The 27,187-nt window shown below is 41.8% G+C and overlaps 1 protein-coding gene and 2 long non-coding RNA genes across 3 annotated transcripts in view; 2 read left to right on the top strand and 1 right to left on the bottom strand.

Annotated features, from left to right (window-relative positions):
* Window positions 1-22,187, bottom strand: DBX2 (developing brain homeobox 2). The gene is made up of 4 exons (XM_061361191.1): window positions 21,063-22,187; window positions 7,620-7,715; window positions 2,845-3,032; window positions 1-654 (listed from the first exon to the last, which is right to left on the bottom strand). Exons 1-4 carry the CDS (start codon window positions 21,919-21,921, stop codon window positions 334-336), a joined length of 1,464 nt encoding a protein of 487 aa, XP_061217175.1. The 5' UTR covers window positions 21,922-22,187; the 3' UTR covers window positions 1-333.
* LOC133216460 (uncharacterized) overlaps window positions 21,041-27,187 on the top strand; it is a 16,950-nt gene continuing 10,803 nt past the window's right edge. Inside the window, exon 1 of the long non-coding RNA XR_009726640.1 lies at window positions 21,041-21,174. This is a non-coding gene — a long non-coding RNA (uncharacterized LOC133216460). The remainder of the gene's footprint in view (window positions 21,175-27,187) is intronic.
* Window positions 21,474-25,060, top strand: LOC133216461 (uncharacterized). Its single transcript, XR_009726641.1, has 2 exons — window positions 21,474-21,601; window positions 24,668-25,060. It is a non-coding gene; the product is annotated as an uncharacterized LOC133216461 (long non-coding RNA).

Here is a 27,187-nt window from a genome sequence, read left to right on the forward strand (position 1 = left end):
TTCTCTATCAGTGTGTTTTTAATGAATATCATATACAGTGCAGATGGATAAATCAGAGCACAACTTCAGCTTCATGCTCTTCAGTTCATTTTACTTACCATCAGTTCCTATGTCACTTTTAAGGTCAATACAAAAACTGGAAAAGACACACACAAAAGACTGAGTATTGAAGAATATGTCTTAAATCATTAGTTGTTTGTCATTTTAATGGTGTTAGACTTTAGCAAATTTATGAGCATAAACTAGTTACAATGTCCAAATATTGTTAGTCTTAGAAGACTGCTCATTTGAAGCCTGTGCTCTCCACTCAATTTACAAACTGCCCCTGCTTCCTTAGGCTGATGATGTAACTGCCTTATTTGCAGTGTCTTGGTCAGGGTACAAATACAGTGGGCTCTGCGACGAATTTGCTCTTGGAGGCAGTTGTGTACTCATCAGTCTTTCAGAATTTCCTGGAGAAGTCTCCCTCCACCTTGGACTTGCTTGCTCCTGGGTCACTTCCCACACAGATGGGCATGGGGAGGTAAAACTCATGGTGGATCGTGAGAGGTAGTTCTCCTGAAGACCTTCTTCTTGGAGGCACCTGTTTGAAAGCACTTCTTTTTCTTTGGAGTTACGCCATTTCATCCTTCGATTCTGAAACCAAATTTTCACCTGTTTGCAAGTGAATGAGAATCTGTTATCTTTCTTTCCTTTAAACAACTCTGCCCTAATAAGATATATTTTTTTCTTTCCACCCCCTCAGTTTTATGTTTCTTCCTTATTTGTGTTACAATACATCAAGTGAAGCTGACTGATTGATATTATCTGAGGATTTTCCCATCACTGTTTACTGGAACACGTTGCCCAGCGAAGTTGTGGATGCCCATCCCTGGATGTATTCAAGGCCAGTCTGGACGAGGTTTTGGTCTAATGGAAGGTGTCCCTGTCCATGGCAAGGGTGTTGCAACTAAATTATCTTTAAGGTCCCTTCCAACCCAAACCATTCTCTGATTCTATGAACTACTCTCTCTCACTTTCACCACCTCAAACAGGTGACTATTTGGCTTAGACTGGAAAAAGCCCAGTGTAGGGATAAAGCAGTTTCCTATAGCAATATGCCTGTAGACAGAAAAGGATTCTCAGAGTAACTTAGCACTGTCATTAACAAAACTAAGTGATGTTACCAGGAATATGAAGCCTTCTATTTAGAAGAGGCTCTAAGAAGCATGTCCCATTCATTAGCATAGCTAAAAACGTACTGGCCATGTAGCTTCAAAGTGTGTGTTATGATACAGAGAGGATTTAAAAGCATTTTGTCTGCCCAACTAGTTTTCCACCAGTTGTCTGGAAGCCATTTGCTTTAAAGATAAAATCAGTTTTCAAAAACTTTTGAGTTGCAAAGCTTGATCACATTTATGAAATGCTGGGAAAAACTTGGAGAAACATACACCTAGGAACTGGCTTTACACGAAGAGAAGAAGTGGTGGAGGGGATCAATCAACTTATCCAGATTGTGTTCTATTTTCCCTTAAATATTTGCATCTACTTCTAGTATTCAGATACTTGCTATGAAGACAAAGGGGCTATGCATTCAAAGGTAGTATCATTGCCTTAGATGGCAGGCACTGTTACTCCAGCACAGCTGGTCAGAAAATGAAAGACATAAACTTAAGAGCGACTGCTCTTCCTTTCATGAGGGGAAAAAAAATAAAGAAAATAAAGACATAGATATCACCTGGTCTGTCATTATCATTAAATTATTTTCCTGTAGGGGTAGCTGTTACCTATGTGTCCTTCCGTTTCCACTTCCCTCCTGCAGGATCTCTTGAATATCAAGAACACAGAAATAAAACTCAAGAGAATAATTGTAATATTAGGAATTTGACTACATGTTGGGATATTTTTAGGCAGCGCAGTGGTGAACGCAATTGTGCATTTTCATTGAAATAGTTTATCCTGCAGACATTACCACTCTGTTCATGATATTGAGAAGCACCACACTCTTCTCCTGTTTACAGTGCTTGTGATGGAGTTGGAGCTGTTCAGGTTGCAAGGAACCACTCCAGACCACAAGATCTAACCTCTTGCACAAAGTGGAGCCAACTGCAAAGTTGGATCAAATTGCTGAGGGCCTTGTCAAGTTCTGAAAATCTTCAAGATAAAGATGAGAGCTCCCATTGCCATTCCCAGGGTTTTCTGCACCCCAGACGGCTTCTGCCATACATATCTTCAGCAGTTTCACTCCTGATGCATGCAAAGAAATAGAATTGTACTGTCACTCTCTCTTTTTCAGCTGTATACTAGAGATCTGCATCTACTGCAGCACCTTCAGAATCTCTTCTTTCAGCTCCAAGGATCTCAGTCCTTGTGCAGCCAAGTTTCTTTCTGTAGGGATAGGTGCCTGTCTCTTGGGGCAGAACAATTTCAAGGCAAGTGCTGTTGATTGCACAGTCACTAGCTGTTAATCAGCAAGTGCAAAGGGTGCTCAGAGGAATGCAGGAGGGCTTTATGCTCTGCTGTTTCTGCCTGGATCACTGCCTATCAAGCAGTGGGATGGAGCATAGCTCCCTACCCCAAAGCTCCTGAGGGGGTTCTGTCAGACAGCAAAATGTGACTTGGAAATGAATGCAGAGGTCATGTTTCTCCCACTGTGTGAAAACAGAGTGACTGACTTCTGAATACACACCTTTGGGAAATAAATCAGAAAGCTGTGCAAACATTCCTTGCTTAAAACTGCCATTGATTATTGATTTATCGAGGTCCTTGCTCAGTGAAGGAGTTCAGTTTTCCTCCCTCAAAGCCATTTTAAAGACTTTTTTCCCCGAAACAACAGAAAGTCACAGATGTTCTGTCATTTCTTACCTGAGACTCCTTTAGACCCAGGTTAATGGCCAGTTTCTTCCTGTCTGTTTTACTAATATACTTCTGCTTCTGAAACATTTTCTCCAAAGCTTTCCTCTGGTCTTCGGAAAAGACAGCTCTTCTTAATATACCTCTTCGGGATTTGGAGTTAGACTCCTGGGTCAGAAGAGGCAGCACACTTTCCTCTCCTAGTGGAAATGGATGAAAGTTTCACATAATATCCAACACGTATCAGAGAAGCATTAAGTGCTGTTTATTACAATGCTAGCACACTACTATCCTGCTTTTGATTTGTTGGTGTTATAAGTGTGTCGTAATGCTTCAGTCATGTTCATTAAGAACTAAATCCTCACTTGGATCTAGAGGTGTTGTCAGTGGTCAAGTGTCTCCCCTTGACATATTAAAAAGTAAATCAGATGAGTTCATAGAGAAACACTAACACATGGCCCATGCTACTGCAAAATTTAAACACACTGAGGGAGAAACTCCACTTTCCTTGCCTGTTGTCATCACTGAGTGAGTTTCCCTATAAGTTTATTTTCTCCTTGGGTGAAAAGTAGAACCAGATAAAAGTGGTCTGTAATACTGATTCAAAGAAACTAAATGGGCTTTCTTTAGTTTTGTTTGCTAACAACAGGCTTTCAGAGTGCACTGTTCCCTGGCCATTCACTTACTTATTCTGGAAACTGCAGCAATTTCTTTATTAGAGGATTTGAGGAGCACTTGGACTTACTCCTTTCAGCTTGGTTTCTAATCCTTTGACATCTCATAGCAAGTCTTGGGTGGGGGTGTGCAGTTTTCAATGAATCCAATCACATCAGCTTGATCCATGCCTAGAAGAAACCCTAGCCTGGGAAACAGCCTCAAAGTGGGGGGACAGAGCTGCATGGAGAAGTGTTTGCATTGGCCCTTCATTGGTCTCACAAAGAGCACAGAAAACCCAAATCCAAATAAATCTCTCGCCTTCCTCACACTCAATGAAGGCTAAAGCCATTGTGCTTTCCCGCGCTCCCTCTCCCTAGAAGGATGTGGTACACGGGGAGCAGTCCAGGGTGAGGCTTGGTATGCCTCCAGCGCACCCAGCTTCCCCAGATGCTCACCCAGGGAGCAGTATCAGAGGTCAGTCGAACAGGGCCTGTCACCAAGCATTGGATGGGATGATTGCACAGGGCAATCACAAGCAGGCCAGGAAAGAACTACTCTTTGACTACAAAACCTGTGCCATGGCTACATTACCACTGACACCTACAGCCTTTCTGCAGGAGGGCAGCCACCAAGGTGGCTTTAGTTTGTATGACATGCAGTTCAGGCTCTAAGTTGTCCTACTGTCCACCTTTCCACACACATGGGCCAATATTGCAGCTTGTAGTTACAGCAGCTGCAAAGATGTGCTGCTGTTCAATTTCTATCAAGGGATCCTTTTCATATTGAAGCTAATGGCAAATTCCTGACATAAAGCTGATTCCCTAAAAGACTGTACATTTCTTTGTGCAAAAGTCTATCCATTCTAGTGAGCTGTAGTGGTGGGGGTAGATTAAATACATTCATTCAATAGGCATAATGTTCTTAAAAATACTAATCAAATCCAGATGCAGCTTCCACTAACTGTTCCTTGGGGCTATACCACATTTCAACTTCTGTATAGTATATGTATCTACACATGGGTATGTGTATTTTTAAACACACATATATACTGATGATATTGTAGAACTATGTATGTATAATGATGAGAAACTGAAGTGTAGATATATATGTCTTGCAAAGTAAATACTTTTGTGGTGCACGTATGACTAGTCTGATATTAACATACACCTCCCCTATATCCAGCTTCCAGCTGTGACAGGAGAGGAAGAGTATCAAAAGCTGAGCAAGTGTGCAATGATCCTTCCCTAAAATACACTGCCACTGACTTGGGGACCATTGTGTTCTGCTAGACATGCCTGCTTGAATTTTTCTACACTTTTAAGAACCCATCTTTATATTCATCCCTCATAATAGCCTGTGGCAGGAAGTAATTATTATGATTTAAAATGTTACAGTGTAAATAAGTCTAAATTTTATACAGACATAGTTCAATTTTAAAAATTGTATTTGAGACCAGCTACAAAAATCATAACCTACTCATTACTGTCCTGATATTTATTACAGAGTAAGACACAGTCAGACTTCATCCAAACCAGAATAAACTATCTGTAGAAAAGAAGTCAAAATGCTACACTGGAGGTCTCTGCAAAGGGCAAGCCAGGTTCATATTTCTCTGAGAAGTAAACAGCCCTCTCATGACTCCCATCCCAAGCTCCCCTCCTGCCCACAAGACTGCGGGTGAACACTGGTCCTTCTTCCTCAAGCATGTTTTCTGTCCTTCCTATTAAAATTTGGTGAATTTAAGTACCTATTCTGGGTAGTCTTTGAGTAGTTTCTGATGAATGGTCAGCCATTTTCAAGTTTACTGGAAGGTACAGTCTGACAGCAGAAAAGAGCTGGTACCTTCTCTCTCATGGGATGAGAGACACCAGCAAGGGAAGAAGGGAAACAGAGCTGGTCCTTGCCTCCTGGCCTCCATTCCACAATGGAGTTGTCAGCCAAGGACACAGGACGCCAGATTATGTGACCCCTTAAAATTTGTCTTGCCTGGCTGGTTGTTAACAGTCAATCAGCAAACAACCTCCTGCTGGAGCCCAGAGGCACCAATTAAGTCCTGTACAGGCAGTATGTAGGATACAGCTTAACACCTGTATTAGACTAATTTAGCAGTGAAGAAACTACATACACTAATGCACAGCATGTGCCTGATTTTAAAAGATTAACTAAACAAAATTTAATGATGAGCAGAATGCTTACAAGCATTAGCAACTAGCCACTGGGCCAAAATATTTAAAACTCATGTTTGTGATAATGAATATTCACCCCAATTAAGCAGCCTAGGGAATTTTTTTAAGAATATCCCATATTCCAACATGAATTCCAGCTGCTCACACAAAAACTAAACTTCAGTTTATGGATTAAAGGATTTTTCAGTACAGTGGGATAGGCAGTCATTCGTACATTTCAACAACTCCATCAAAATGAAGTAAGTCAGTTTGCAGCCTGTTGCTCTGAACATGCATCAAAAGGTTTTGCGTTCTGCTCACATCAATGTGAATCTGCTACCAACTAATTCCTATGTTGCTCGTTTGATTTTTGTTCTGCTTCAGGGTTTGGTTTTTTTAAGTCTTTCCTTTGTATCCTAATATATAGTGATAAATGTCCTCTTAATCTGTGGAACAATCTTCATTTGCCTTCATGGCAGAGACCACCTTGAAGGAGCAAGTAAAAGCTTTAGTCATGGTTTCCATTTTTTCATTTGAATTCAATACATTCTAGTTAAATGGACAATTAATAGGTCACTTCCAAAATAGTAGTGTATCAGTCCTGGTTAATAAACAATCCCCACAGTTGATAATGGGCCTATGTATTCAGCAAGTCCCTGTATACACTCAGCTCATCCACTAAATCCCTTTTCAGGTAGACAGGGTTATATGGGAAGATGAGCTAGAATGAGTCTATAAAAGTCACTTTCATTCACTGCTTTATTTTTCAGTCAAGTGCTTTAAATGGTGTCCAGAAAATCTCTTGGAATGTGAGACAGGAGAAAAGACTGGCACATAGAGTATTGCTTTATGGCCATACAAAAGGGCAACTGACCCTTGCGCAGGCCTTTTCAATGTGAAATGGTTCCTAAAGTTCATCTGCACAGTGAAAAATTGTGGTGAGGTCGCGTGTGGATGAGTAAAGTGAAAGTGGTGATTGGTCATGGTGCTGTCAGCCATTGTGGAAGAGCTGGGGCCATGTAAAATGCTCTGTGGGAAAGTGTCAGCCCCCTAAAGAGGTGCTCAGAAACTTGCAGCTCATTAAACTGCCAGCATTTGCTGCCTCACTTGTCAAGAATCATTCAACTTAGCAACTGCCCTTCTGAAACATTCATAAAACGCATGCACGTAGTCAGGAAGGGTTTGAATGCAACTGATAAAAAAGTGTATGCTAGAGCATGCATAAGCTCCAATTTTCATCTGGATTTGACATGGGATTTGTGCTTTCTCTCTGTGCTGAAGGATGAGGTAACACTTCTTCTGTTTGTATTCCTGGCCCATAAATGGTAAAATCATGCATATCTATTCCTACACTATGGCATACAAACTTCCCAATCAAGGTTTAATTTAGTTTTGGATTAAATGGAAGTGTTTTTCAGGTCTTAATCCTGAACATATAGCTTATATTGGCCAAAATTCTCTTTACTTTCTTCAATTTTTCTACATTAGAATTAAAAAAGAAAACCAAATTAGGCATGTGCATGCATTTGATTGCTACAAAAAGAACGTCTGTTTTATTTAAATAATGATAGGGCTTCCTGACTCGTAATTTATCCCTAACAGACATTAAAATGCAGCATCCACTTTAAGACCATTCAGCTCTTTTCTTATTTGCAAACGTTTATTGACTGAGATTTTTAAAAGAGTTACTGATTTTAAAGAATCTTTTCTGGCAAACTGAAAACAAGCAGCTTTCCTAGGTTAGCTCTGTCTGGGTGTCTCAATGCCATTAGAAGCCTCTGACAATTGCTCAGTGTACTTAAGTTTGATAAATCTTTGGAAACCCTCTGAATAGGATTGCTGTGATTTTACTAAGGAATTAGCTGCTGCCATTGCATCACCAATTAGTTTTCCAGAACACATTAAATCCTGCTGCTTTGGTTTACAGAATAACTCAAGCATTACTGATGAAGCATAAAAACTTACTTGGAAAAGCAGTGGGGGATGCAGGGTGCTGACAGGACCCACCACAGCATGCTGAGTAGAATGGCGGGGCTCGGAGAAAAAAGTGTTTGGAAAGAGCTGCAAAAAAAAAGCATAGATCTAATTGATTATCCATTGAGCTTAGGTGATATTCATAACAACAGTACTCCAAGAAGTCAGTGTTTAAAGTCCTGCCCCACAAGTTCTTTTTCCTTTTTTCAAGATGGTGATTTTTTTAAGGCAAACAATGATAAAACAAGTAATTGCTCTTTAATTTAGTAAGGTTATTTTATGTGTGTGACTTAACTATAATATGCAAAACTCTCAAGACATCTATCATAAGAATGAAACTGCAGATTTGAAATTTACTTCTGTATGTGTTATAATCACGGTGGTGTTTTGGTAAATATTGAGATTGAATGCATTGTTTCAATAATATTGTTGAAATAATGAGCATAAAGCATCTGAAAAAGTAATTTTAAATAATTCTAGGAAGCATGATATCTGAATCCTGTCTCTTCTGCTTGTACTCCAATGTTGTTCTTAGTACTCAAGCCAATAAGGTCTTCAATAAATAAGAAACCTGAATGAATAAATTCTATACAGTGCAATGAGATGACCTAGCTGAGCTCTACAGGCACAAACTGCAGGGCTTGATTCTGCTAGCTTGATGATAAACTCATTCTTACTGGGAAAGTGGAAGAATTTGGAATTTATACAAATCAAAATTTAGAATTTAAACTCAGAATTTAATAAGCACTTGCTGAAGAAAACTCTCCTTAATACAATAAAAAATGGCAAAATCAACTTACAGAGTTAGGTAATAATTGGTTAAATTTCTATAGAATTTCTTGAACCAATGAATCAAAAGTCTCTGTTATGTCTAAAAAGTGCTTCCAAATCCTGGAAAAGTCTTCATTATCTAATAATCCCTTTTTTTTTTTTTTTTTTTCTATAAAGCTCATGGGGTTTCCATTAATCTCAGTTACCTTTTAATTTCTGCTTTTATGAGTCAACTCTGAAACCTGGGATTTTCTTTTCTTTTGAAAATAGATACACCATGCTTGCTAGAGCTGTGCATTTGTAAAATGTGATCAGCATCCAAATGTTTATGTCACTTTCGCTGTCTGGTTTATGCAGAAAATAAATAGTTCTAGACCCTGCACTGTGGTTTGTCCAAACCTCTAGAAATAACCTGATCCATTAAAAAATAATCATTGTAAAAAAGAAATAACTGCACATTTAGATAAGAAACCTAAAATATGAATAATCAGGAGAAAGATAAGAAAATAGGTAAGTGTAACTAAGCCATATTGTTAATTTTAAAAGTTTTTTCAATTGGAATTAGAAAGAAAAAAGATCACTCAAAATTAGGTTCCTAAGTACATATTAGGGCATAGTTTTATCAGGCATAGTTTTCTGCCTGTTAAATCTGGTGATCTCCCAAAGCAATAAACTATTGCTGTAGAAGCCAAACTCTAAACATTTTTAAAATAACTACCTCTCTTTTTTTATCTGAATTCATACAAGCTTCTTCAACTGTAATTACAGGTTGATAAGTGTTTTACTGACAGAGCTTTGCTTTGACACTTTGCTATTTGTAATCAAATATAAATATCCCCCAAGAGGAACTAATTGCCTATATTTGAAGTGCACGCTTGCCAAATATTTACAAAAAGAAATTATTTACATTAGGCATTAGTATTCCAAAGCTTCTCTTCCACATGAGACCATCAAATGTGGGAACCATGTCCTAAGAAAAGTAAATCAGTCAAGAACGTGCAGCCAAGTATTACCTATCTTATGTGTCCCAGTGGTCTCAACGCAACTGGTGGGGTGTGGAAGCTGGAAAGGGTTTGACTAACTGAAGAAGCACAGCAGATGGAAAAGGTAAAGACCACCAGATAATCTCAGCCATCTTCCTGAATTTGAGAACTTGTTTATGACAGTATCTTTTATCTACTGTTAACGTTTTGCCTGTTGCAGCTCTTCAATTCCCAGCTTCCCTCCTTTCCCTAGAAGCCATATTCCTCATGCCATTATCAGGTTTCCCCTACAGTCAGGGAAAAGCTTTCTTTTCTAAAAATACAACTTAGTATATAGAAGGTGCCACATTCAATTCCTTTGCTTCTTTTTCACACGTCCCAAGTATTCCTTTGCCACCATAATGCCTGATTCCATTTAATCATTGTTCCAGCACCTTATTCATGGCATATGAAATTTGTCAGATATGTTGGACTCTCCCTGATTTTCCTTCTTATGGTTTCTTAACTTTCTCCAGTTCCTTGCTCTTTTTTGGTAATGCCCTGCTTACCACAATATGTGATACAGCCAGGAGGTATCTGGATAAACCAAAATTGCACAAACTATTGCTTCAGATAAATAGCGTAATCCTGCAAATACATACAGGAATAAGAAAGGATAGGTTTTCTCCATTCACAAAATCTCTCAACAAGCCAGCTGCAAGCATAAGGGTCAGGAAATAGATCAGAGTGAAAACTTGAGACATTTTTCTTAAGGAAATTCTAAACAAGCCAAACTAGCAGGGCACCATGATGCAAACAGTAGAGATCTTGGCACTAATTCTGCTCAAGTCAATGGAAATCCTGCTTCTGGCTTTCTTGAGCATTTTACTTAATTCCCTTAACCAACTGCTGTCTCTTCTGCCTGCATATCCCTTTGAGGCAGAACATTTGCTTGAGAAATAAATGTATCTGGAAACCTCATATAACTCTGAACTAAGTCATTCCTGAGACCATTTCTCAAAAATGATTTATTCTAGGTCCTGTGGAATAAACAATGGCATTACGTCTCCCTAAGCCTATAGCCAACACCTTTGTCTAGTTTATAAACTTCTTTAGTGTACTCCAACTATACTGATACACGAGTGAATTCTATGTTAAATTTATCAAACCACATCCCCGGGTTACACCTACTGAAGCTGCTGCACTCAGACCAATGAGTAGCAGTTACACAGTGACATCAGCAAAACAACCTGCCATAATACAGGGATGCTCAACATAATACATGGATGCTCCATGGGAGCTCTATGTAGCAAAAAATGTTAATGCTTCAACCCAGCACATACATTTTTAATCTCTGCATATTTTTAATCTTTGACAGAAACAACAGAGAATATTCCTTGCATCAAATGGCTTCCACTCTCTGTGTGAAACTGCATCAACAGAATGAAAATCGCTCACAGAAAAATGATACATTTAACATATGTATTTCAGAATTATACTGTGACGCATCTGTAGGAATTACAATACCTTCAGTGCTGAGGACAACATAGGGAAAGAATTGCATATGCTTTTATTTTCTGTTCACATATATCATGGCCACTCTACCAATATTTGATGGTGAAGCGATCTGAAGAAAGCTTTGTTTACTGGTCACATAGGAACATAGAATTGTTGAAAGCTGCTGAAATGTCAGAATATTAGTTCTGTATTTATTGGGCAGAATGACGGATACAGTTATCAAAAGGTTGCTGTTGCTTCCAGCCATGTGGAGTACACATTTACCAGGGCCAAATCCTAATAATTTGTATTTAGAATATTTAATTCTTTTTTCTGCTTTGCATTCCAATTTCATAAAAATGAGATTGTGCAGAACTATGCATTTCCCAAGAGCCAGACCCTACAGTTTTAGCTTCAGAGATGCATTAAAATGAAATATCAGAGTAGGGTACAAGTGCCTTTTGGCACTCCAAAAATTGTACTACATGCTTTAAAGGAAAATTTATTTGGTCATAAATATAAAAGATGAAATAGCTAAAATTAAATAATTTAATTTCTTCACTGAAAATAAATCATTCTGACAGTATTGCTGCATGCACCATTTTAGTAATAATGGTCATTTACACTCGGCTTTGTGAATACAAAGCATTTTACAAACAGACAACAAAACAGTACTAAACATGCAGATGGGCCTCAAGCTCATCTGGTGCTAAAACGAAGATTGCTGATATTTTCAAATACACTGCTAGCTCTGAAGATACCTAAATTCAAAAGCCCCCCATACTAAAAAGTCATGCTGACAGCGGGACCAGTTGAAGTTTTCCTTCCAACTATCTACTATCTTGAGAGTAAGGCTCCTGAGTACAATTCAATTCACAGACATGTAATTTTGAAATGGCTTCTTAGTAAACTCTGTTTGCTTTTCCTAATCTTAGTGTTGTGAAATGACTCAGGAAATAATGTAGGCCATTATCCAGCAGGAAAGAGGGAATGGGTGATGGAAAAATGACTACTGAGGAAAAGTGAACTGATGGCAAACTTCTGGTATTACACATATGGGGCTCCTTCACTGCACATGCTGTTAGTTTGTTGGGGTTTTTCAAGCTAGCTGATAAAAATGTGGTATAAGCTGTGAAGAGGGATGAAACACCTCCAAAAAAGCATTCAGAAAGATGTCCTGAGCCAGCTAACAGGAAACAGTAAGCACAGGAACAGTAACAGACAGACCTCAAGCTGCATGAACACTTTCATTCTCTATTGCTAAGCCCATGTGAACCTCTTTCCACAGAGATGCCCAGGCTCCAGCCCTGGCAGGCAAGTTAAAAATATTACCAGTAAAATTATCCCATCTCCTCTGATAACACTGGATGGTTTGTGCCTACTTCATGGGCACAAGTAAACTGCAACTTCCTACCTACATCCATTCTTGGCAATGATTAAAGAAGACTTTGCAAGCTGCAGGAAAGTTTCATGTCATGAAGAGCTGCCTGCATATAGTCCAGCAGTAGCTCTGCCACGTTCAGTGGTCCAGCTGAACCACATGGCACCATTTCTGCTCTTGAACTGCAAGACCTGTGCCTCACAATGAAACATGGCTCTGTCTCCAGCAGTTGCTGTGTCTAGAGTGCAATGTCCCAGCAGCAGTTGTGCACTCTGAAAGCATTCCAGCCACCTGAAGGGGGGCTCCAGGCCATGAGGAGGAAGCACCAGCTGCTGCCATACCCCACCAAAGGCTATCACAACCACATGGACCTGGCAAAACTTAGTGCAAGAGTCTGTGGTACACCATCCCACAAAGCCGTCTATTTGCATCCCACTCACTGCTGTAAAAAATGATGTGCTAGTTTTGGCTGGGGTGGAGTTGATTTTCTTCATAGTAGCTAGTATGGGGCTATGGATTGGATTTGTGACTAAAGCAGCACTGATAACACAGGGATGCTTTAGTTATTGCTGAGTGTTACTTACACATCCTCAAGGCCTTTACTACCCCTCAACCCACCTCACCAGTGAGTAGGCTGGGGTGCACATGGAGCTACGAGGGGGCATAGCTGGGACAGCTGCTCCCAAATGTCCAAAGGGATATTCCACACCATATGGCATCATACTCAGTATATAAAGCTGAAGGAAGAAGGAGGAAGGAGGGGGATGTTTGGAGTGATGGCATCTGTCTTCCCAAGTAATGGTTATTCATCATGGAGCCCTGCTCTCCTGGAGATGGCTGAACACCTGTCTGACCATTAGAAGGGGTGAATGAATTATTTGTTTGGCTCTGCTTTTGTGAACAGCTTTTGCTTTACCTACTAAACTGTCGTTATCTCAACCCATGAGTTTTCTCACTTTTACTTTACTGATTCTCTTTCCCCCACTCACTGGGTGGAAGTAAGTGGCTGCATGGGGCTTAGTTGCCAACTGGAGCTAAACCACAATACACAACTACGGGAACACATGAAGTCCAGCCAAAAGGGCAGATCAGTGGCATATGCAGATTAGTTTTAAGATACTGGCAAATATTTCTATTTTATTAAAAGGTTTTGAAGTTCTAAATATCTACGATTCTGTGATTTTTAAATCCTACGCAAAAGGTAGATGTGAAAAGTGGGCTTACATTTTTATGTTGGGTCTCGGTCAGGTTTAAAGAATTAGCAGAGTAATCACACCAAAAAGGGCTTGAAATGTGCTAACAGCATAATCACTGTTTTCTTGTATCTGTAGCAATGTACTGGCTGACAGTCACGCTGAAGATTAGCTGAGATGATGCGGAATCGCTGTCAATTTTCACAGGCACCATTCACATGCCTTATTATTATGGCATAGTTTGCTGTACATGTTTTTCTCTGTCTGAGGAAACATGGGTGCCTCAGGGTAGTGACAATGTATGGTCAGATTTCACCTCTGTGTCAACCCAAAGGAAGAGCCAAACCTCACACCACCTCCCAAAGACTCCATCAGTCTCCTGGGATCAGCTGTAAAGGTGGCTTCTACCCTGTCCATGCCTTGCTATTGAGGAGAAAGCTGTGGATCTGGAAAGCTGTGGGTTTACCAGCTTTGTACTTCTCCTTCAAGATGCCCATGCACTAACGTGCCCCAGCGTTTTCTGCTTACCAGTTCTTGTCAAAAGAACTCTGTCTAAATGTTCAATGCATTGTCTAAGCTACTTGTCTGGGCCTCCTGTTGAGCCAATGAGAAGGGATAAGCAGCTCTACATAATGATTCATCACCTTAAAACAGATGTCTAAGAGAAACTTTTTCATCTTCTGGAGGTGTCTCTCTGTATTAACTATTGATCACAAGTTATTCAGACAACTAGATTAGACCAGACAGCTATTTTTTATTAAACAGCTGAATGACTATAACATTATTCTTATCCATCACAGGTAACATCAAAAGAATACAATCATCTGTGCAGCCATAAACACTTCTAAAAAAATTATAAATTTCAACCATAAATGCACTAAAATTATCTCCTTTGATTTTCAACATATTACAATTTGTTTAGAAATAATTCCCTCTCAAGGCAAAATCAGGGTCATATGCTGCAAGAGGACAATTCACTGGGTTCTCACTGTTGCAGATTTATTTCAAAATCCTAAAATAGGCCATAATGCACCACTTGTTCCAGTGGCATGCAATGATTAGCTAAAATTTTCGACCTGGACCTGTCTTTATTTGTTGCAGTATTTCCAGCTCCAAACAAAAAAAAGCCTCAAGATCAGCTAAATATTGTTAGAATGCAAAATAACAAACAGTGAATCCTTTTCCCTTTTTTTTTTAAAGTGCGAGGTTTTTAGTATTTTTACATTTGTATAAGGAAATATTTTCTCAAGTTGAAATTCAAAATATTCACATGGTCACAAGATTCCAGCCGAAGGGACTTTGATGAACAGCACCAAATTGTCCAAGAGGAGAAGGCAAAATCCTCAACATACAAAATACCTCAACAGAACTATGTGCTGTAACTTCAGGAAAAGGGCAGCCCTCAAGGGAAACTTTCATAAGCTTTCCAGCACACAGCAAAGGCAACTTCTCCAACAAAACAACTCACCCCAAAGAAACACAGCCCAGGTTACTGAAAATATTTAGGTGCCTAACTTTATAAAGATCATCATCTACATATCTGACATTTGAAACAGCCTCCTACTGCTTTACATACCTGCACTTGTTTTCATTTTGAAAAAATTACCTTCCCAATTCTACTATGGGTCATGACTGACCACAAAAGTACCATTTAGAAAAACAAGAGTAAGAGTTATTTTACAGAGCTACGCTATACAAGATTGAATAAACACCTTCAGAGGGCAATGGAGGCGAAGACCTTGCCTTCCAAAACTCAGGGGAATTTGACAATGCAAAATATCACAGTACAGGGAAACGAAATCTGCACTCGAGGACTTGCCTCATGAGATTAATCTTTATCACATTTATCTGTTTTCTAAAAACATATACTACAAGAAGATTTCAGAAGACCAGCTCATTCTGCAATACAGAAGTTAACTTGCTGGCTTTAGGTATGATTTATTCCATGTCTTCCCCTCAGTGAAGTGCTTTTCTATAAACCCCACTACTAGTGCAGCTCTGAGATCTTCTGGCAGTGCTTAAATCTCACTAAGGACCAAACTTGGGATCCTCTTTCTTTCTTAGAGATGGCACAGCAGGAGACACCAGAGGAGTCCAGCCAATGCTTATATCCCCTACTAAGCCCAGACTGCCAGACTGGTGGCTGTGTCGGAGAGTAGCTGGCACTAGTCTAGCTCTGGCAACCTTACAATAAGGACAAAGACTTGTCCTTTAAAAGCCATTTTGTAGCCACTCTTAAGATATTCTGGGCACCTCAAACTGATTCTATTAAATGGCTCACAAAGTTAACTGCGAGCAGGAAAAGATGCTGCATAGTCTGTGGTTTCTGATACTTACAGAAACTTCCCTGCCTCCAAAGACAAACTCTTAAAGCAATGAAGGTCTCACAGTGATCCTGGCAGTCAGGGCATAAGAAAATATATCAAATGTATCCCCCCACCCTAAAGACGCTTTCTATTCCCAGAGAACTCCAACAAAACAGGAAAATCCTGAGAACTCTTACTCGCTTTGTTGCCTGAGTGAGGGCAGCATTTTCCAGAGGCTGGTACAAGCCCAGAGGGAGCTGAGATAAAATACTCTGCCTGTTATTTTAAGGAAAGTTAGCGCTACGTCGCTCAAGGACACAGTCTGGCTACCAGCTGATTTGAAATCAATAATTACTAAGAACTTATTCACTAAGAGTGGGTCAAAAAGGAAGGAAAAAAAAATCACTTAATTTCAGTAATTCAAGTATCTCCCAGCTGTTATGAAGAAACACAGGAGATTTTACTAAAAATGAGCAATAAGGTGTATTGATTCAAGGAAGACTGTTACAGGATAGAATTGCTGTCCTCACCCGAGGGGGAAAAAAGCTGACACTGGTTCAAAGAGTTAGCCTGCAGAAGAAGGCTTGCTTTTATTTCCCTGCAGCGCTACCAGCTTTCTGGATTACCTTAGGCAAGTCACCTCATTTCTTTTTGCTCCAGCTCCTCCTCTACACAGTAGAAATCTCTCCTATTTCACTAGCACATTGCAATGATAAATGCATTAAAATGGAAAGTACTCAAATGTTACAGAAAGAAAAGATACATCTATATCATAGGATGGATGTTTGTAAATTCAAGTCATGTTTACGATATACTTGTTCTAATGACTTTCTTTAGTGTTATCTGTATTGTACTTTATTGTGCTCTATTTCATTCTGATGCTTTAGGCAAAAATCCCATAAACTCAATTTTTCATCAACTTTTGCAATGGAAGTATCTTATTGTTATGTTTATTTATTTCATTGCACTTTTCAGCTTCCTTTCTCTGTTAATCTAGCAAAATGCCAAGATTAAAGCAAAAAGTCAGCTTCTTGCCATATAGTATCACAGAATCACAGAATGGCTAGGGGTTGGAACACACCTTAAGATTATCTAGCTAAAACACCCCTGCCATGGACAGAGATGCCTCATGTCACCCACGGCTCTCTCCAACCTAGTCTGGAGCACTGCCAGGGATGGAGCATTTACCACTTCTTTAGGCAACCTGTTCCAGTGCCTCACCACCCTCACAGTAAAGAATTTCTTTCTTACATTTATTTATGGTCACACCACATATGACCATACTGAGGCTGTAAAGCACTCACTGTCATACTCCCCCAGGGCAAATTACCTGAAAAAAGCAGAGATTTTCAGAAAATTATTTCAGGTAGCAGAGTGACTGCATTTCTCAAGGTCACTCTGACCTGGGGTCAGCCAATACATCTGGAAACCAAGTTGTGAGGAAAGATGTGGAGTGGACCTCTTTAAAGCACCTGTGCTACAACAGGCTGCATCTCAGCATCCTCCAGATAAATTTCCTATGTCAGAAAACACTGAGAAAAACTGTCAAGTCTTCTAATTTATCCAGAAGATAACAACAGTACTGGAGTACAAAGGAGAGGAAGCAAATCCCAAATTAGCAAGCAGAAATTGAGGACTTCCTCCATGCTTAAGAATTCTTCAGTTTGCTCAGAACTTATACCTCGAGGTTCTCTCATCCTTTAAGAGGCAGTGCAAGTTTAAGCTGCATAGCTGTAAGATGTTTCACTGGGAAATGCTGCTTTACAGCAATGCATCTTTGAAAGTTTTTATCCATGAACAGGCTGGGCATCCAGTGTTTCAAAAGCAGAACTAATTGTGCACCGCTCTGCCTAGTCAGGACTATGAATACACACTGTACGCAAATTTCTCACAGAGTAGAAGACAACATTATGTAGTTATTTTACCAAGACAAAAGGTACTCAAAGACTGAGGCTCATAGTGCATGGGGTAGCAGAAATTCAGCTCAGCTAGGCAGAAACCCAGCTCTTACCACACCTGCTAAAGGTGGTGGGCCCAATTCAGTAATCTATCATCAGTTCTAGGGCTTCAGAGCAAGGTGGAAGAAAGCCTATGGGAATCACAAGCTGGTATAAACTGGCACAGCATCACAAAAGGCAAGTGAGTTTATCCTATAGCAATAATGCTCCTTTTGCTTCTCCTTCTTAGGGTTTTATGTAACATGTTACTTGATCATGTGGTTGTACTCTTAAATCAAAATTCATTTGAAAAACCTATGAACCTGTCCATGGCTGGGGGGTCAGAACTAGATGATCTTAAGGTCATTTCCAACCTAAACCATTCTATGATTCTATGATTTCATTACACTTCATTTTTAAAAAATCAGTGTAATGATCAAAAATGATTATTTTAATATTTTACAGACAACATAAAAATATTTATTTCAAGCCCACTCACTAGATGATGTATCTAGGATGTAACACTGAGTACTTGTTAAGCTTTTCATTTAGGATTGCTTTGGAGGAGAATTCAAAATACATGGGCAGATAAAACACCTGAAATAGTCAAATTAAATCCTTTAAATCTTGTAAATTACAGGAATAGAAACTTGCTGCTAAAACTGCTGCCGAGAAGTTACAAATGGAAAAGCTACCATGACCAGATGGACCAGATAGAGTGCCATCCCAAGGGTCTCCTGTGTTGCCATGGATAAAGGTCTTCCAGTTTACAGAAAGAACACAGGATTTTCATTCTTTAGCACTTTCATGAAGTGTTAGAAGTTACCCTAAAATGGAGTGCTTTCTTCATGTCTTTCCTTGGTAGGTGCTGTGGATACATGTTGATTTTGGAACTGTAAAAAAGGTCAGCTTATTCAGTTCAGTCCTTGGTGTGATTTTACATTCCTTTCTTCCTGAGCACTTCTGGTGACCTCACCAGAATTAGGGACTACATGAGCAATACAGATTTACTGATTCCAAAAAGTCTGGTATTTTTTCAATTGTCTTTTCTCTCTCTCTTGCTATATATATGTGTGTTGCTATATATATGTGTGTGTGTGTATTTTTAACTGCTGCATTATGCCAAGCTAGTTTGTACTTTTAGTCCCTGCATGATCTATAAAGCACTTGCTTATTCAGAAAGATTACAAAAAATTTGCTTTATCATGTTCCGTAGTCTTCTTAAAGACTTAGACCAAGATTTTCTAAAATGCCACATAATTTGGGGAGTCTAAATAGGAAAGAGTTTATTCCTCAAAAAACAAAGACAAAAATCAGTGAATTAATGCCCTCTACCTAGTACAAATTCTTTAGTTAAAATACCTTCATCAGTCCATGAAGGCTAAAATTCTTATTCTGGCTAAACTGTTTTGCCCTATCCATAAACAAGAAACGTAACACACAGCCTGACCACCCCAGCCCTACTCACAAAGCAAGTGTCCAGTCTGAAAAGTTCCCCCAGCGTACGCTTACACTACAGAGAAGAGACTCCTTAGAAACCACAAGATCTGGCTCAGCAGGATGGTTCCAATGTAATTTACATTCACAAAAGTTCAGACACCTAAGAGCCCTCATCACTTCAAGACACATAAATCAGATCAGAATCAACAGATCCCTGTTAGAATATATATGTTTTTGTTGTACATCTGCAGTCACAGAAGAAGGGTTTTTTTTTCTGAGTGCATAATGCATAAGGAAACCTAGTATTTCTCACTGCTCAAACAGAACAGCCTGGTGCTTTTGCTCAACGCTTCCTCTGAAATCCCTGGGATATGTGGGATCAGAAGAAACACAGGATCGGACTCCAAATCACTAGGCAGACCTACCACACTTTGCTGACTTCACAAGTACTGCTCTAGGCCAACCAAAGAAAGCTAACCCTGAAAGCGAGGATTTGAAAAGCTTGGTATTCAGGAACTTCTGTATACTTACAAAAAGTTTACCTATAGCAGTGAGTGCTGGGGGATCTGCTGTCTCCCCTTTAACATGGGCTCTGTACACAGAAATTGTAGCATTTTCTCAAGAGTGGGGTTTTTTGGGGGAGCGGGGGTGAGAATACGCACCTAGTTCCAGGAAGATGGCACTTGTTCTGTTTCCTGCCCTGGTCTATAGCTGGTTAAAATAAACACGTTTAAATAACTGATGTGCTCCAGATAACACAGCAGCTGAGGTCTGGAATATTCAGAGATGTTAATGTACACTTGCCTGACTCTCCTGCCTACCTGTAAAATATAGCACACTAATGGATCAAAAATCGGTTTGGATTTTGCAGAACAGTTTGTAGGATTTAACTGGAGTAAAACTATGCTTGAAAAGAAAACAAGCGTATTAATTCTGGCTCTTTTAATTCTGTTATTAATTCTGGCCTTTTGGTTTCACACCTTAGAGCCCTACTTCAGTAAATACGATTCTGCTTGACTTATTTTCATTGTAAGTACATTTAAAACAATGATCATAAATAAAAACGCTGAAAACACCACACAAAACTGACATAAACTATTACAGCGGAAGGGAAAAATATAGATAGTGAGGCTAATACCCAATTTTGTGAATTAACTTCGAATTTAACTTCCATCAGTTCCATGACTGACAGAAGTGCACATTCCTAAAAATGCTTTAAAACGTTGTTCATGGACAGATAAAAATGTATGAAGCCCGGCACATTCAATAACCGAAACGTGCTTTGTTAAACTATTTGTTTTCAGTTCAATGATAGAAAGTAGATCCTCCGCGACAGCAACACCGTGGGCAGCCCGGGTGGCCGGAGAACTGGTCAAACTGGTCCCCAGAAGGGACGCCCCACCAGCCCGAAAAGCCCCGGCTTTTACTCCAGCACCTGACCGAATGGCTAATTACAGACAATTACAGACCTTTTATACAGCTTTAAAGCTTGAATTAATTCTCTTTTGGAGGGAAAAAGCCGGTGCCTCACCCATGGCTGTCCCCCGCCAGGGATGGGACACCCGAGTTACCGCTACCGAGAGGGACGGGGCCGCTCTTTCTCACAAAACTAGGCACTTCAGACGTTCCCGAGGCGCCCGTCAGCGATAAAGCTACCGTCCCTCCAGGCTATGAAGATGTAGACCTGGAAGAGGTGCGGTTCGGGGCACTTAAATGCACTCCGTTCTCACTACCAGCACAAGCCTTGGCCGCAGTCACTGCACCCACAGGTGCGCCCTCATGACCGGCTCGTCTGGGCCCGTCGGCACCGGCGGGGCAAGCTCCACCGTAGCCACTGCGCCCCGGCAGCAACGGCACCCGGCGAGGCACGGCCTTCGCCGCTCCCTCGCTAAGCCCCTTCTGTCCCGTCTCCCCGGCGGTGGGACGCGGGAAGGGGCCTGCGCTCACCTGTGGCTGCCGGCGGGAAGACGCCGCCTCTCTCCGCCGCCGGAGCCCTCGCTGGCAGACGGCCGCCGTCCGCCACGGAGGGGTTAAGCACTTGAAAAGCCCATCTTGTCGGGTAGGGACCCCCTGAGGGGCTGATTTGTTCCGCCGCGGGGCACAGCTTGAGGGGGACGGGGCTGGCGGGGAGGGGACGGAGCTGGGCAGGGCTCGGAGGCGCCCCGGCCCGCAGCAAGTTCTCGATGAGGAAACTTTTGCCCAGGTTGCCGAAGCCCGGCGCCGCCGGCAGGTTGAGGAGAGCCGAGGAGCCCACCAGGTCCCAGTACAGGGCGCTGGGCAGCATAGCGAGGGCTCTTACCCCCCGTCGCCCTGCCCGGCCCAGCCCAGCCCAGCCGCCGCGGCCCCTCACTGGGCTGGGACGGGGCGCCGGGCTATGGGGCCGGGCGGGCTTGCGGGCCGCCTCCCCGAGGGCTGAGGGGAGCGGAGCGGAGAGTTCGGTGGGGCTGTCCGTGGAGACTCGGCGCGCCTCTTCGCCGGGCTGGAAGGTGTGTCCAAGCGCATTCATTATGTCAGCCGGGGACGGGGAGTGATGGACGCGGCCAACAATGCCGCCTTGCCGGGCAGCCCCCCGGGGGAAGGGGGGTAGGGCGGGGAGCTGAGCGGTCCTGGCGCGGGGTGGCTGTCCCGCTTTGCCGCCCGCCGCCATGTCGGGGGGCCCCCTCAGGAGATGCCCCCTGCCTCCCGACATGGCCGCGGGCCCGCGCCTCCCGCCGCGGGGCTGCACCTGTGTGTAGGGGAAGGGAAAGGGCCTCTGGCCTCCGTCCCAGCGGGGAGGTGGCTTCAGTGCTGGCCGCGGCGAGATCATGTCGACCTAATGATCCCATGAGGTAATGGGAAGATAGTCATTAGCTCACTCCCTCTGGGCATTTTTATCTGGCCTTTTTTTCTTTTCCCTTTAGTTACCCACACACACGCTGGATTTTCAACATTTGTCTTAATAAATCTGATTAAGATCAGTGCTGAGCTGTTAATCATGTTTTCCTCGAGTTGTGGGACAATGCTTTCTGTGAGCATAAACATCCTTTGGCAGGGGTGGCTCTGTTTATACTTGCTTCCATGTATTCTTTTTTATTTTCTTAGACACCATGTAATGTGGCAAGGATGTCTCACTTTACATTCAAACACATGTGGAAAGTTAAGATTGGATACCATTCCCAAAGATCTGAAACCATCTCCCTGTTTTGCAGATAAATCCTTTTGTGTCAAAATAGCTGTTCAGCAGCCTAATCTCAGGGATACTCCCTGCAAAATGCTCTGGAGCAGCTGTGTCCCTTACTTTTGTATAGCCCCTTGGACATCAGGGTAGTTTGTCACTAAAACCAGCTGAAGTGGAATCATCTCTGTCTTCAGACAGCAAATGGGAAGGATTGTTTAACTGATGCAGTACCAAGTAGTACCTTGGGAGATGTGAGTTAAGCTCTCAGATGCCTCTCAAGTTTTGCTTCATGTCCCTGGGCAGGTTGACCATGTCAGAGTTTGGGCACTTACTCCATTGGCACCAAGGTGTTGTTACCTCTAGTGAACGGGAACCTAAGAGTTGCTAAGGATGTATGCCAGCAGCCCATGTAGTCTGACGTTCTGTCTTCAACAGTGGCTGTAAATACAAGGAAGAGGAAGACCAAGGCAAGTGTATCTAAAAGTTTTGCTCTGATACACTCCCATTCTGTTACTATTCTCAGCTTATATTTCCATATCTCAAGTACTTGCATTTACAGATCTAAAGGCCTTCATCTTTGTAAACTCAGGATATTAGTGGAAGTATTTTATCTGTGAGCATTTGGAGACTGGAGTTGTTTCTTGTCATAGGAAAGGACAGAACATACACTGGTGTGAGTCCCAGAGTACATCTGAAGGTAATACACATCATTATAATATTAAGATGCAGAAATATGTATTTATCATGTTTCTAAGGGAAAGAAGAAAGTCCTCCCAGGAGGGTTTGGTTTTCTCCTAAGCCATTTCTTATGCCTAAGTGGCTACTATTGTGTTAATCTCAGCTATCTAGTTCAGTAAAGTATGATTAGCAAGTTGCATATTTTTGAGAAATACAAGCCCAACACATGCAGCATTTGACAGTTTGCTCTGCTCCATGGAAGAGAGTGACTGGTTGCCACAGGGTGGGTGAACAGTTCATGCGAGGTTTCATCTGTAGTTCCAGGGCTCAACCTATTCATTGCAACGTGTGCTTAAGCAATTCGCTTCTTCTTTTCCTTTTTCATTTATCGGTCTATTCTCACTCACAGTCTGGCTTTGCTCTTATAGCTGTATCAACAAAGTGCTGTGAAGCAGACCAGGGAACTCGTCCAGGTTTTAAATAAGACAGAAAATAGTATTTTTCAAGAGACCTAAAACGGTTGTGTAAGCTTAAGTGAAGGTAGAAGAGTAGAACAGCTGAATGACCTCATTAAACCAGGGCAGCATCTGAGCACCTACTCTCTGGGACACACGTCCATAGCCCTGCTGAGCAGCAGTTAGCATATTCTGTTTATCCTTTGAGCATGTGATAATCAGGTACAGTCAGGCCCGAGAGATGTTACCTGCCAAAAGCCAGAGAGCGCAGTAGAGGAAAGTGTAGGTTCCTTATTCAGATCTGGACTCTGAACTGATCTGACTATAAAAACAAGTGACATTCGTAAGCCAAGATAATTTCCAGTGAATGAAGCCTGGAGATGTGTGGCAAACAGATCCTGAAGCAACAACCAAGACCTGAACACATACAGTAAGTAAACATGGTATTCACGTGGTGAATAGCTCTCATTTCATTTGGTTCTGGAAACCTGGAAGGTACTTACTCTGTATTTGGATTTTGCCAATTTATTTATTTACCTTAACCAGACTAAAGGAGAAGAAAGTTTGCCTGTACTTGTTACCTCGGCTTGCACTGGGAGATTGGAAAACACCAAGATCCACTTCTCGGGTTGCAGAATGCTCTGCACTCTTTGTCGTGCCTTCCCACTGGGAGTCCTGGGTACAGTTGTACTGCCAAGGCAGACTACTTATTTAACATACCAAGCACAAAATCTGTGCAAATAAATCAAAGTCTCTAAAGTGATCCCTCCTCTACATTAGCTCTGCCCTTCCTCAGATGGCATTTCCATCCCTGAGCTGCGGGATCTCTCCCTTGCAGCTCCTTCCCTGTACATTCCCTTCACATTAAGTTGATTCCTGTTGTTAGTTCACACTTTCTTCCCGTTGCTTTACAGGAAGCATCATATTATCTGTCAGAAGTTCCTCTTAACTTTCTTTCCAGTAGTTTCTCACTTGTTGATGTTTTACTTTCTTTTAAAGCTGCCAAATACATGCTGCAGCAGTCAACCACAAAATCCAAATAACAGAAACAATTCTTTATTCCTTTCTTTGTTTTGTACTCTACCAGATTCAGTCAGCAGCTACATTATTTGCCAGATTTACATACATATATTTTTTCTGTTAACCCATTCTGATAGGGAGAACCTCCTTGGCTAAGATAGGTGCTTAAGGTTTAAGCAGCTAAAGTGTACATCTGCACTCCAGTAAATCCCCATCACTTACAGAGGAATTTGGTTTACCAGGTATCTGATGGAAATACAATACAGAAGAGGAAAAATGGTCTAGAAGGTTGCTGGAGTGTGTGGCACAACTGGTGAGTGAGCCAACTAGAGAAGGAGCCTGGTTGATAGAGCCCCCCGGCAGGAGGCCTGAAGGGCAAAGGAGTCCAGGAAGGCTGGACATTCTGCAAGAAGGAAATCTTCAAGGCACAGGAGCAGCCCATCCCCATGTGCTGAGAGATGGGCTGGCAGGGATGAAGACTGGCCTGGCTGAACAGAGAGCTTTGGCTGGAACTCAGGACAAAAAGGAGTTTATGACTTTTGGAAGGAGGTGCAGACTGATCAGGAGGACTATAAGGATGCCATGAAGTTATGCAGCAAGAGAATTAAAAGTGCTGAAGGCCAACTAAAACTTAATCTGGCTACTGCCATAAAAGATGCTAAAGCATGTTTCTATAAATACATTAGCAGCAAAAGGAGGGCTAAGGAGAATCTTCATCCTTCATTGGATGTGGGGGAAAGAGTATCAAAGGCTGAGGAAAAGTCTCAGGTACTTAATGCCTTCTTTGCCTCAGTCTGTAATGGTAAAAACATTTGTTCCTGAGGTACTCAGCCCCCTGAGCTGGAAGACAGGGACTGGAAGCTGAATGAAGCCCCTATAATCCAAGGGGAAATGGTCAGTGGCCTGCTACACCACTAAGACACATACGAGTCTGTGGGGCTGGGTGGGATTCACCAATGGGTATCGAGGGAGCTCGTGGCTCACCAACCCATTTTCCATCGTTTGTCAGCAGTCCTGGCTAACCAGGGAGGTCCAGTTGACAGGAAGTTGCAAATGTAACTCCCTTCCTCAAGAAGGGCTGGAAGGAGGATCCATGGACCTACAGGCCTGTAAGCCTTACCTCAGTGCTGTGGGAGGTTATAGGGCAGATCCTCTTGAGTGCTATCACCCAGCATGTACAAGACACCCAGGTGATCAGGCCCAGTCAGCATGGGTTTATGAATGGCAGGTCCTGCTTGACTAACATCTCCTTCTATGACAAGGTGACCCACATACTGGATGAGGGAAAGACTATGGATGTTGTCTACCTAGATTTTAGTAGACTTTGACACCATTTCCCACAGCATTATCCTGGAGAAACTGTCTGCTCATGGCTTGAACAGCTGTACTCTGCTGGGTAAAAAAGTGGCTGGATGGCTGGGTCCAAAGTGTGGTGGTGAATGGAGTTAAATCCAGTTGGCGATGGGTCACAAGTGGTGTTCTCCAGTATTCAGTGTTGGCACCAGCTCTGTTTAATATCTTTATCAATGATCTGGTTGAGGGGAGTGCACTTTCAGTCAGTTTGCAGATGAGGCAAAGTTGGGTGGGAGTGTTGGTCTGTTTCAGGGTAGAAAGGAAGGAAGGACAGTGGGGTCTGGACAGGCTGGATAAATGGGCTAAGACAAGGAAGACACTGAAGTGCTGGAGTGTGTCCAAAGAAAGGCAATGAAGTTGGTGAATGGTCTGGAGCTCAAGTCTTATGAGGAACGACTGAGAGAACTGGGGTTTTTCAGTCTGCAGAAAAGGAGGCACAGGGGGGACCTTATCACTCTACAGCTACCTGACAGAAGGTTGTATCAAGGTAGCTGTCAGTCTCTTCTCCCAAGTAACAAGCAATAGGACTTGAGGTAACAGCCTCAAGTTGCACCAGGGGAGGTTTAGACTGGATATTAGGAAAATAGTTCTTCTTGAAAAGGGTTGTCAAGCATGGGAAAAGGCTGCCATCCTATCCACCATCCCTGGAAGTACTTAAAACACATGTAGATGTGGCGCTTAGGGACATGGTTCAGTTGTGGACTTGGTAGTTTTGGTTAATGGCTAGACTCCGTTTTAAAGGCCTTTTCCAACCTAAACAGTTCTATGATTCTATAAAATTACTCAAGGTATCCAAAGGATAATGGGGTGGCTCCTTTATTTTACTGCATTGGCTGGGTTGGAAACTAGGAGCATAGGTAACCGAGGAGAAGATGTATTTTCCAGGACCTTGTAATAGCAGCAGCTAAAAAGCTTTGTAATTCAAAAGGAACATGTAAATAGGGGAAAAATCCTACTTAGCCTGGGGCAAATTCACATTGTGCTGTTTCTGTCCACAAGTTTTCCCAAAGGCATCTCCAATCAGCATGGGTAAAATGCCTAAAATTGATTTAAGAAGAAAAATTAGTCATTTAAATGCTCTTTACATTCTATTAAAATCAGATAATGCAAAAACACACCTGCCATTTCTGGGTGTGAAGATCTCACATGGCATGAGCCGTCTGCCTCCATGCTTCCAATGTTCCTCTTTGGCAGCATGAGGTACTCAAACTATTACTGTAATTTTATTCCATATAGCCAAGAACAAGGATCTTGATACTGAAACAGATGCAAGCTTGCAGGACACGGAGATGAAGTAATTGAACACAGGTCTTTTCTGATGCTCTCTTTGCTTAGGCATGTTAAAGACAGCTTTACCCAGTCATAATTTTACTGTATTCTGTGTATGACACTTTAGAAACATAGAATCA

Source organism: Neopsephotus bourkii, unplaced genomic scaffold, assembly GCF_033783945.1.
Source record: "Neopsephotus bourkii isolate Nb327-2 ecotype Australia unplaced genomic scaffold, CSIRO-AGI_Nbou_v1 NB_1053, whole genome shotgun sequence".
Lineage (NCBI taxonomy): Eukaryota > Metazoa > Chordata > Aves > Psittaciformes > Psittacidae > Neopsephotus > Neopsephotus bourkii.

What these genes read in the sequence shown, in the direction of transcription:
- DBX2 (XM_061361191.1), bottom strand. Translation starts at nt 21,921, where the DNA reads ATGATCTCGCCGCGGCCAGCACTGAAGCCACCTCCCCGCTGGGACGGA. An exon ending in ATCCCCCACTGCTTTTCCAA is followed by an intron (nt 3,033 to 7,619) that starts GTAAGTTTTTAT and finishes CATTTCCACTAG; the next exon opens with GAGAGGAAAGTGTGCTGCCT. An exon ending in TGGGTCTAAAGGAGTCTCAG is followed by an intron (nt 655 to 2,844) that starts GTAAGAAATGAC and finishes ACTTGCAAACAG; the next exon opens with GTGAAAATTTGGTTTCAGAA.